Consider the following 12,451-nt stretch of genomic DNA (forward strand, 5'->3'; position numbering starts at 1 on the left):
CCAGACTGGCTTCGAACAACAATCCTCAGATCTCAGCCTCCTGAGTAGCTAGGATCATAGGCATAAGCCACCAGTGCCTGGTAACAATCTTTCTTAAATCAACCAAACCATCAGTTCCCTGGCAGTATAATAAAGTGAACTCTTTGGGGTTCTAAGCATTCACTGTTTTTTTTTTAATGTTATATGTGTGTTCTGTATTATTTTGTTTGCATTTTCCTTGTGTCTAAGAGAAAATAGTCTTACCAAAGATATTAAGCTACTGGCTTACAGTGTCATGGATATTCTCTGTAGTCTCAGTTTAAGTCTATTTTAGACTTCTAGAAGGAAAAATATATATATAAGTACAATCATAAATCTTTTAAAAACCCATTTTGCCCATCACACTTGTTCCCATATCCACATTTCCCTTTCTTTTTCACCTTTTAACCTCCCATCCCATATCTTTCTTACCTTGAACGATCAAGTAAACTTGGGAGGTCTTGGGCTCATGCTGTGTCTGAACTGAGCATGTGTAGGAACCCTCATCGTAGACATCCACCTTCTGGATTCGGAGGCTGTATTCCAGAGAATGGCGTTTCTCCAGCTCAACCCGGGGATCCAGAGACCACTTGTCATGTCCAGCAAAAATGATGCCAGAACGGTTCAACCAAGCCACCTTCGAGTTCTTGTCTTCTACAACACATCTGACAAAGCAGAACAATAATATTAGTACCCTAACCATAACTGCATCTGTTCTCATTCTCTGCATGACTGGACTCAACATGACCAATCAAAGAAAGACAATTATATGCATTATAAATCATTGCCATGACATTTCTTCCAAGTCTTAAGTATTTCTTCTGTTTCCTTTAAGATCTAATTACCATCCAACGGACAAATGTCATTATATTAGATTCAGTTCGGCAATAAACAACCGGATATGAGAAATTCAGGCCAATAAAGTTAAATGAATACTGACTTCCCACAGGATTATCTTCTCATTGTTTAGGGAAATGTCATTCAGATAAAACTCCATCTGCTTTAGTGCTTTGAGAGTGATATAATTGATATTATGGTGGCTTTACTCCATCTCAAGCTGTATTTATTATTTCATGTGTGTATCCTATAGTCTTGCCTGATGGTAGGTTCAAGCTTGGTTCCACTGTTAGGAATTAGTGCAGATTTTAGGGTTCACTGTGAACCTTAAGAGATTGGAATGACATATGTGCAAGCAGTCCTGAGAGTAAGTGGATAGATGTTATATCAAGTAAATCAAAGCAAACATCATTGGGCTTAAGCCTCACTCCCTCTGCAGAGGATACCAGGTCAATTGATAGCAAGATAGCAGGCTACTAGCATTTTGGGCCACGTTATATAATTGCCATCTTTCATAGGAGATGAAGGGAAATGTTTTTTCACTTTTCATTACAATAAAGGTAAAAGATAAATGTTTTAGAAACCTAACATGAAGCTCAGAAAAAAGGGGTAAAGAAAATGCATTACTGGAAAAGAGAAGAGGTAAACCCAGCTGGCAAATGAAGTTATTTCCTTCAATTTTCTAACCAAAGCAAAAACCTAGCAATGAACAACAAGAAATCAAGAAAACAAGAACCACCTTCCAATTGTTCCTCTCTGGTAAGATTGAGATCTTCCCTATAGAAAGATAATCCCAGACCTGTTCACAACTCAGAGTCAGCTGTACAAAACTCTGGGGTATAGCAGAACGAAAATAGCAAGACCATAGATAGGAGAACAAGTTAAAACACCATATCTATTATGATGTGTCAAATCCAAGTCTCTTTTGGGTCAAAAACAGGAATAGAGTCAAGTGCTGGTGGCTCATACCTGTAATCCTAGCTACTCAGGAAGCTAAGATCTGAAGATTGTGGTTTCAAGCCAGGCTGGAAAGCCCATGAGACTCTTATCTCCAATAAACTACCCCAAAAGCCAGAAGTGGAACAGTGTTTCAAGTGGTAAAGTACTAGCTTTGAGCACAAAAGGTCAAGTCTAGCACCCAGGGTCTAAGTTCAAGCTACAGGACTGGCACAAAACAAGCAAACTAAAAGGAATAGAAACAAAACAAAACAAACACATACATAGAGAGCATACACATAGATTTATATGCCAACTTGTATCTCTCATAAACAAGCACAAAAATGTTGTAATATAAATAATCCTTATCCCATAGTTATTAGGTAAGTTTTATGTTTTATTCTGAGTAACTTCAGCTAATGGGAAACAAGACACACAGGGTTTGGGTTTCCTTTTCTTCTTTACCTATTTATTTTCATAATTATAGTTAGATTTAATTGCCAGAAAGCATCTCTGTTTCCAATTTCTTTGGCTCTATGTAGACCTTACTAGAAATCTTCCTTGTGTTTGACAATCCAGAGCTCCTCTGAAAGGCATTTTGTGGACACTGGCTGTGTCTTTCTGGACTTCACATGTCTCTCCCATAATTTTGTGGCATCCACTTCTATGTCCTTGGTGGTGCACAGCACTGTTAAACTTAGAGTAATATAGAGCTAATTAATAGGCTATTTGCTGCCTTCTTCCAAGGATGGTGAATCTTTTTGCTGTCAAGGGTCATTTGGATATTTATAGTATCATTTGCAGGTCATACAAAATTGTCAGTATGGACAGATGGCCAGGATGCAGAGGATGAAAAAGGTATGCTTCTATCCCATCATGCAACAAATGATTTCAAAAGCCTTATGCAGTCTGCAGACCCGATATATTTTCCATCTCTGGGGGTGGGTAATGTAGAACATAGACTTATTTTGTTTTGTACTAGGAGGGATGAAAATATATCTATGCAAATGTAACATAAATATATTAGTGTTTTTCTCTCAGGGACCACTGACCTCCCTAATCAAGGCTGAAGGCACCCTAAGGCAAAGCACCAGGCCTAAGTGGCAAGGGCCACTTAAGCACAGTGCAGGGGCATGCATGGGAAAACAGTGGCCCTGGCCCCCTCTTCCTGACCCTGGTCACAAACCAAGATAAATTTTCTCAAGAATGTTAGCTAAAGAGTTTGCACTCAGCTTGGCTCCCCATCTCGTCTACCAGATCAAGATAAGAAAGTAGCTAGTTGACTCAAGGATCCTAGCTTAAGTTCTTGTTTAGCTCAGGGTTACTTTTCTACCAGAATGATACTGCTTTGTGATACAGAAGAAACTTATTTACTCATCACTAATTATGTATAAAGTTTACTGCTTTCCTATTACTGTCATGCTGGATAATAAAAACTGCTTGGGAGATGAACTAGGGACCTTTGTTCCCTGAGATGTATTCCCTGGTCTCCCTGCTTTGATTCCTGAGGTGATCTCTGTGCCATTCTTTCTTTCTTTGCTTCTTTCTTTGTTTCTTTCTTTGTTTCTTTGTTTCTTTCTTTGTTTCTTTCTTTCTTTCTTTCTTTCTTTCTTTCTTTCTTTCTTTCTTTCTTTCTTTCTTTCTTTCTTTCTTTCTTTCTTTCTTTCCTTCTTTCTCACACCATGCCATCCCCCTTCACCTTGCAGCACTGGATGCTTCTTTCTTTTCAACTGTCTCACCTGAACAGTTCAACACAGCAATGAGCAAACCTGCTATATCACAAAGAACTACTCTGAATGCCCTTAACGAACAAATACCAGTATATGTTCTATAGGTATGATCTACAAGATTAACCAGAAAAGATTGCTCATTTGGTTATTTCCAAAAGCTGTACTAGAATAAAACAGACCCTTGGTGCATGTGCTGTAATGTAGACTAATAGGGTCACACAAGGCAGACACAGAAGGAACATATGGCTGCCTACATTCCTTGCCCTATTTCCAAGCTCTAAATAATTGACAGATAAAATTGGCAAATCTTCTTATCAGCATAAGAAAGAAGTGCTAAGTCAGGTCTTTAGGGTCCTTTGGCATTTTAGTAATTTTATCCATTGAAAAGTTAAAAATCATACACGTCATTATTTCAAATTATTCTCTGGGAGTATTCAGATCTATCTTACCTAAAGAAGTAATTGACTATTTCAGAAAAATTGCTAGACCCATAAAATGCTTTTTGTGGAAACTTTGCCTTGACAAACTATACATCTTATTTTTAGTTCAGGTCTCAGTCTTATTTGGTTTGTAAATTTATCTTTTACTTACAAACAAGTGAAAGGTGTATCAGAACACCAACACACATTTTATTAATTCAGAGGGTTAACTAAACTCCAAGTACCAGAGTACAACACAGAATTTTTAAAAAGGAAAGTGTATTCCTACATCTTTAAGAGTTCTTCTTTATAGGATCAAAGTTCCAAAGTAAATTTATTAAAACCTAAAATATGGAAAATAATTGTGCCGCAATGCAGCTGAAATTTTCCTATTGAAAATGGAAAGATACAGTATAATTTCAGAACTTTTTAAAATTCTAAAATGATTTTAATGATTTTTAACAATTTTAAACTGTAAAGAGTAAACACAAGGAAAAGGAGCCAAAAGTCAACACATTAACCTAATTTTGTACCAGGATGTGTTTTCTAAAGGAAAATAATCAATTGGTCACCAAGAAGGACCACAGACCATCTGGCTATACAGAAATGAGAAATGTTGGTGTTGACACAGATCCTGGTGCCCAGCATTCACTGACTAGGCAGAAACTCTCCTGGGAAGTTGACCTAACCACAGGATAGACAGTCTGTAGAGTAAAAGTCGATTGTAGAGTCATGTCTATGTATTATGATACAAATGAATTATTGACTAACAACATATTGCTTCAGTACTGGACAGTATAGTTCAATAGGGTATGTTTGATAACTTCATCTCAAAAACCAGACAGGGCTACAGCAGAACTATAAAGATGTATTTTTAAGTAGGTTATGTATTATGAGTTACTTGATTTAATGGATATTTTTCAAGGGGTTTACATGTATGTTACTTCTGGGATTTAGAAAAGACAGTGACCCTCAGAGAATGGACATTCATGCCACAAAGAAACGACAGGAGAATACCTTTCCACATTTGGGTTGGGTATATTTCAGGCATCTGAGGACCTAGGAACACAACAAAGTCATTGTGAAATCTTTTCATATCAGTGTTCTGTCCCTTCCCGGTGACGTTATTATCCTGTATGTTAAATTTCACTGGTTTGCATTTACCTTTACTCATCAAAGACAGGAAACTTTTATAATTCACCTGTAGAGTCCCCACCGAGCCCTCTAGCATAAACATCATCTGCTCAGTAGATGCTTGCTGAGGTGTGGAATAAATAGACTGAATTTAACAACTTGCTTAGGTCATCTCTCAGATATTTATTAATCATTTAATGGATGAAGAATAGTGTGTAACAACGTAACATTTCTTAAGAAATGGTTATAATTTTCCTGAAGGAGAATTATTAAAGGTAGTATTAAAAGGAAAGTGAAAGAGAGAAAAATGTATTCCCCATTTCCACTATAAAGAAAGATTATGTCTGGGAGCCAAGTAATATACATTGCCTATAAAGAAAATGATGAAAACAAATATAAAGCATTACATAAATGTTTAGTAGGTTATCCACTTTAAACATGGACTCTCATACATCAGATGAGTTATCTATTCTAAACATGAAATTGATTTTTTAATCAGCTTTAAATAATAAGAATTACGCTAGGCTCAGGTGGCTCACACCTATAATACTAGCTACTCAAGAATCCAAGATCCGAGGATCACAGTTTGAAGCAGGAAAGTCTATGAGACTCTTATCTCCAATAAGCTACTAAAAAAAGCCAGAAGTGGCACTGTGGCTCAAGAGGTAGAGCTAACCTGGAACAAAAGAAGCTCAGGGATAGTGCCTAGGCCCAGAGTTCAAACCCCAGGATTGACAACACAAACAAACAACAACAATAATAACAATAACAAAGATTAGAAAACACATTTTATTTCCACTGTTCAGTATATCTGAATCTACACAAATGATAGGAAAATCAATGTACTCATAAAGCTCTCAAGCATTGAATCTATGCAAATGTAAGATGTATTATGCACACTATTGATATGGACAGGTATGCTGACAATTCCCCTTATAGTATGCAAGGCTAAGACTTATGCTCTGAAAACAATGAATTTCAATTAGAGACAGAAGAGAAATGCTCAATTCAGTGTGTACTAATAATTTGATAACATAATAAAATGATATCTATAATGTAAATGATACATACATTTCATATATATGTAATCATTTAACAATGTTTATTAGTTTTTTTAAAATCACCAACTTAGCATTAGTGCATATCTAAATGTAGCTTAATATAAGCTTTCCCAGTTTTTGTATTTTATGTGGTTGAGATCAAACCCAGAGCCTCTGGTAGTCCAGGCAAGAATGCTTTCCCACTGAGCTATATCCCCAGCGTAAATCTCCGTTTCTTAAAAGGATATTTGATAACAAATAAAATAAGTACATTTTATTTAATAGTTATCTACATTACAACCTATTGTCCATGGGGACATTTTAACTGGATGCATAGGGGACATTTTTTTTCTTTTTTAATTGAAGAAAGAAAGAAAAAAAAAAAAACAGACAATAGATTTCAAGTGGAGACAATTTGTACCCTTAAATGCCATTGATAATGTCTGGGCCTCCCCAACACTCCTTCCCCCCCTACACACACACTTTTTTTTTTTTGTCAGTTGTAGGGCTTGAACTCTGGGCCTGGGCGCTGTCCCTCAGCTCTTCAGCTCAAGGCTAGCGCTCTACCACTTGAGCTACAGCGCCACTTCCACACACACTTTTTTTTGAGCTAACTGGAGAAGGAGGCAAGGCTACAGGTATCTAGCAGATATGCGCCAAGATGTTGTTAATCATACTACAATACACATTATATACTACACAGAAATAATGAATTCCAACCAAAATGTTGACAAGGCAAAGGTTTACAAACTTTCTATTAGGTCTAGATATCTTCAGCTAAATATCTAGAATAACAGGGCAAACATCTACAGTGCAATTGTGGGGTTTTTGTTTGTTTGTTTTTGTGGGTCATGGGGCCTGAACTCTGGGCCTGGGCACTGTCCCTCAGCTCTTCAGCTCAAGGCAAGCTCTCTACCACTTGAGCCACAGTGCCACTTCCATTTTTCTGAGTGGTTTATTGGAGATAAGAGTCTCATGGACTTTCCTACCCAGGCTTGCTTTGAGCCATGATCCTCAGATCTCAGGCTCCTGAGTAGCTAGGATTACATGCTTGAGCCACCGACCCCTGGCCTGCAATGGTGTTTTGTTGTAAGTACTATGCTTCTTAATTTATAGGCACATAATTGCAACCAGCAGTCTCTGAACTATAAGTAAAGTTCATGAGATACTTTGCTTGTAGTTAGTATTTAAACATGTTTAAAAAGTGATAGAAGCTTGACACAGTGGTTGGTACATGCCTATAATCCTAATTAATCAGGAGGCTGAGGCAAGAAGTCTGCAAGTTCAAGGCTAGGCTAGGGCAATTTAACCAGACTCTGTTTCAAAACAAATTGTTTAAATAGGGATACAGGTGGACTCATTGCAACAATGGGATGTGTACAAGACATTATGTCGAAAAACGAACCTTACAACTTTGGCTGGGGGGAGGAGGGTGGGGGGGAGTTGGGAAGGAGAAACAGAGGAGGCAACAATTTTGATAAGAAATAGACTCATTACCTTGCTCATGTAATTGTAACCCCTCTGTACAGTATTTTCACAATAAAAAAAATGAAAATAAATAATAAAAATTTAAAAAGGCTAAGGGGTACATCCTTAGCTCAATGATAGGGTAATTATCTGGCACACACAGGCCCTGGATCCAACACTAGCTCTTGAAGCAAAACAAATAAACAAACAAAAACTTAATAATGATCATTTTAAATATTCCAAACATGCACAAAAAGATGTGTGAAACATTATCGTGATCTAATTATTGCATATTGTACATGTGTTTATATCACTCACTGTATCCCACAAATATATACAATTATTATGTCAATTAGAAATTAGAAATAAAAATGTACTGAAAGTCATTTAATAGTTAACAAATCATTCCTCTTTGCTGTACTATGTTAGTATCAAAGTTATATAAAGAAATGTCATTAAACATTAACATGGAAAGGGAATGCTCTAACTTGTTTTCTAATTTCATGTTGGAGACATCACTCAACCTTAGGTGTTTCCTCACTCCCTACTCATTCAGAGAGAGGACAAATAAGAGAAAATTCAACTCCGTTGGGGAAACTTTATTTTTTAAGGGAATTATTAACTTTTGTTCATCAGAAAAGAAGTTTTTTTTTAAAATTCAACTTCTATTTTCCTCATTTGTGAATCTCCCTCTTTTTCTGAGATGCAAAAAGATTGAATATGTAGATGGGAAGGAACTCTTCAAGAATGAGATGGCACTGTATTTTGGAACTGTTTGCTTTGTAACTTCTATCCTACAAATAAAACCCTTAATGAATCAGCAAAACCATTATAGAATCATTTCACTCTAAAAGAAGAGATAATTGGTCTGGGAAGTGATGCTATATATTACAACTATTATAGTGTAGAATCAGGAACTTTTCTAAACAGAAGAGAGAATAAACTATCATGAAAATATCCCAGACTCTTCTGAATCGGAAGTCCTGAGTCTGGCTTTATGGCATTATTTTATGTATAATGAATTCCAAGAAATAGGCAAACACACTTAAAAATAGCAAATGAGTTTGAATGCCAAGTTTAAGGAATTTTGAGTCATCAGTCATTTTGATCCTTTTATCATGTTCTAAGATTAGATCCAATAAGGAATTTTAAAAAATATATGGGGTTCTATGCTGACCTGATCCTCAAGAGATTGACTTATTCTGAAAAAAAAAAGGACTCCAGTGAGAAAGCAAGTATGAGGCCCTAGTTCAAACTTCACTAGTGTTGAAGAAGGTGACTGAAGAGGAAAAGGAGGAGAAAGAGGAGGATGAAAGGGGGAAGAGCAAGATGAGGAGGGACAGGGGGAGGAGGAGATGGAGAAGAGAAAGAAACTTTTATTCTCAAGCTCATTCCTTTCCGCTTCACGAATAAGACATTTTAAATTAAGCTATGGATATTGATTACTTTCTATACATAAAAAAGTGGACTGTACTACATGATGTAGTGCAAACAGGACATTCATATGCATTAGGAAACGGAACTATTTATTAGGCATGTGCATGGATATACGTTTTAGGAGACGAGGTTCTCTTGCTTTTGATTTATCCTTGACCTCAGCCTCCTTCAGTCAGCAGAGATTCCTTAAGGCCATGGGATATAAAATGGAAACAAGATGATAAAGAATGTTTTAGTATGGAATTGTCAATGGAGGCTCTAATAGCACATGTAGAACATTTTATAAGGACTTTAATATTCTTGCACATGAATAACCCAGGTCTTAAATGTTCATTTATTTGTTTTAGATCTAGTTATTTCCATAAACGTTAGAGCCAGCCAGGTGCTGGTGGCTCACGCCTGTAATCCTAGCTACTCAGGAAGCTGAGATCTGAGGAGCACGGTTCAAAGCCAGCCCGGGCAGGAAAGTCCATGAGACTCTTATCTCCAATAAACCACTAGAAAACCGTAAGTTGCACTGTGGCTCAAATGGTAGAGCGCTCGCCTTGAGCTGAATTGCTGAGGGATAGTGCCCAGGCCCAGAGTTAAAGCCCCATTACTGACCAAAAAAAAAAAAAAAAAATGTTAGAGCCACATGCTGATCTCTCCTCTTCCTGGAGGATAATCTGAATAGAAGGCAAAAGCTGGCCCACACTGAGATCACCTGTCAGAATCAGGGCTCCTCCTGGATTGAATGAGGCACATGCTATATACTTTGTGTCTTTTGTGAACCTTCAGGCTGCAAGAACAGGGCTCTTTCTTGCCAGTGAGTAAGTGATGATTATGCTTTCACTGAAATAGCAAGAAACTTCAGTCCTTTCCTCTCCTTTGAACTACAGGTTTTCCTCTTTCCTTTCCATACAGGTTGGGGAAGATGAATAGCAATTTTATATCTTGCCTTTGTTTGGATTCTATGAGTCTGTATTCACTGTAAAGAAAAAAAAAACTCACACTTGCATGCAGAAAAAAACTGCTTTTAGTTGAATCTTTGAAAGAATAAATTAGTCTTGGGATCCTGGCTCAGAAGTGTAGTTAACATTCTCACTCACTATGCAACTGAAAATAAATCTATAGCTATTTGAGGAAAATTTCTGTTACCTACCGAGTCATTACAAAGTAAATATCAAAAGTATGCTAAGTTCTAGAAGGGGAGGGGGGAAGTAGTCTACACCATAAAGAGTTTGGTCTTTATCTCCTTCCAGCAGTAAGAAGAAATAAAGGTGGTTACAATAAATTACAAAGCATTTAGGACTAGCATTCTGATGTATGAGGCATAGATGTACAGTCAGAAGACTGTTTTCCAGAAGTCTTACTGGAAAACCCAGCTCATTTCTTCAGTCTTCTTAGAGATAGAATTATGCAAATACTGTCACTGGAGCAGTAACATATTATAATAAGGTTCATCACTGAATTACATGCATTTAGATATAATTCAGATCAAGTAGTTTCAAGATGCAACAATTAATGAATCCCAAATGTGTGCCATTGCCAAGTTAAAATATAGAAAAGATGTATGTCAATAAATGAATCTGAAATTAGACTACCTGCAGGACTACTAGTAAAAAAGGCCTCTTCTGTTTAGTTTACCTTCCCTGGTAGAGATAGAGTTAAAAGAAAGACCGAAGCAGATAAATATAAAGAGCAAAGGAAGTCTTTCCTTGTTAAAATGTATTTCATGGGTACAAGTGTGAAATGGGGACTCCGGCAGCTGCACACCGCTGATGATATTATCAAACAGATCCATCACAGGTGAAGGAAATGTAGTGGCCCCCTCCCCCAGCTGACAGGGAGCTGATAGATTACTGATGAGCTGAGCGCATATAAATCACAAGGACACTTCTCACATGGAGAATCATAAACGTAAGGATTTTTCTGACTTCTGTGTTTGATTTTCCATCATCCACATTCCACTCTATCTCCTCTCCTGTATTTCCTAGCTCCAATCTTAAAAAACAAAACTTATCAGCATCACCTTCTAAAGGACAGTGGGATGAGGACTTTTTACCCTTGTGTGACAACTTATTTTTGGTGTTTTTGCTCCGTTTCTCTTCCCATCATGTTTCTTTATTTTTTTCCCCTCTCCTAAACCTCTCTTGAAAGCTTGTCACTCTTGCACAGATCAACAATCAGGTTGTGAATGGAGCTGGAGCCAGGTGATTCAAGAAAAAAAAAAGCTTTAGAAGTGACTGAAAGAGTTGAAATCAAAGCAAAAGCTATTGAGTTTGAATGCAATTCCATCTAGGAGAGTTCTTGTAATGAACTCAGCCTGCTCTAGCCAGAGACTAATAAAAAGCACTATAGTGTCCAACGGACCTAAAGCCTGAGATTGCTAGGGTGATGGAGGGGAAGGGAGGGACCTGGTATTTGGAAGAGAGGGTGGGGGGAGAGGGGAGGTGGAGAGAAAGAGGAAGAGGCAGTCAGAGGCCATGGCCCCTGGTTCTGCTACATCTACCAAATAAGTTAACTCTGAAATATCACAGCCAGTCTGAGTTCAAGAGAGAGTCATGGATACTCAAGGTTAAGGTTGCTCTATGAGTCCTAAAAAGAACTCCATGACTCAAAAGAACCAGCTTTTTAATGTGAGGGCCTTTCTATCCCCTCTTCTGACCCCTGGACCATGCTACCTTTGAGTCCGTATTACAGAAAGGCATCTCTTCTTACTGTAACTCCTAAAACATGACTGTTAAATGAAAAGTTAGGGAGAGTGAGAGGGAAAAAAAAAAACACCCGAATCTAAGTGGAGATTACTAAGGCATTGCTGTGTAATTCTGTGATCAAAATCTATTCACATGGCACTGGGAATACTGTGGAAATGTCACTATGTGCTCAAGGCATGTGACTTGTCTAGCAAAATGAATTACCTTGACCAATTCAGAATATTTACTCTCCTTCATGGGCAAGTCATCTATGCCTGGCTGTATCAAGACTACTCTTAGAGGGAACAGCTCATTGCCAGACGCAATGAGATAGTCTGATGTATGTGCCCTATTTATTCCCTTAAAAGCTTCCAACATCATTCATCACCTAGTCCTCATTTTCTTGTCCCTCCTCCATCCCCTTGATTTCCATAGCTGATAGCTTATTCTTGACTGCTGTTTAGTATGTTGGCCTCCAGGATTGTGCTGTCTTTCCTTCTGAACTCATGGAGTTTTCCCAGTTTTCTTCAGTATTTAGGCCTTAAATGGTATGATTGGAATTTCAAACAGCATTCTCAGCTAGTTGTTCCTTATAGATGTCAGATGGCCCCTCCAATTAAATGTTTTGAGCTTTCCTTTTACTGTGTATTCTTTAATCTTCTTTTTCTAGCTTCCTATTTTTCAGTAAATAAAGCAATCATTCATCTATGAACTTAATTGTCACAGAATAGTTCCTTGTTCTTCATGTCACTTATGTG

General features: G+C 37.5%; 1 protein-coding gene across 1 annotated transcript in view; it reads right to left on the minus strand.

Moving 5' to 3' along the window:
- Positions 1-12,451, minus strand: part of LOC122097905 (limbic system associated membrane protein) — a 604,370-nt gene that overhangs the window by 278,604 nt on the left and 313,315 nt on the right. The window contains exon 2 of the mRNA XM_042668487.1: positions 451-683. Within this exon, the coding sequence (XP_042524421.1) occupies positions 451-683 (233 nt within the window). The remainder of the gene's footprint in view (positions 1-450; positions 684-12,451) is intronic.

Source organism: Dipodomys spectabilis, unplaced genomic scaffold, assembly GCF_019054845.1.
Source record: "Dipodomys spectabilis isolate Male_0828 unplaced genomic scaffold, ASM1905484v1 ptg000017l, whole genome shotgun sequence".
NCBI classification, from domain to species: domain Eukaryota; kingdom Metazoa; phylum Chordata; class Mammalia; order Rodentia; family Heteromyidae; genus Dipodomys; species Dipodomys spectabilis.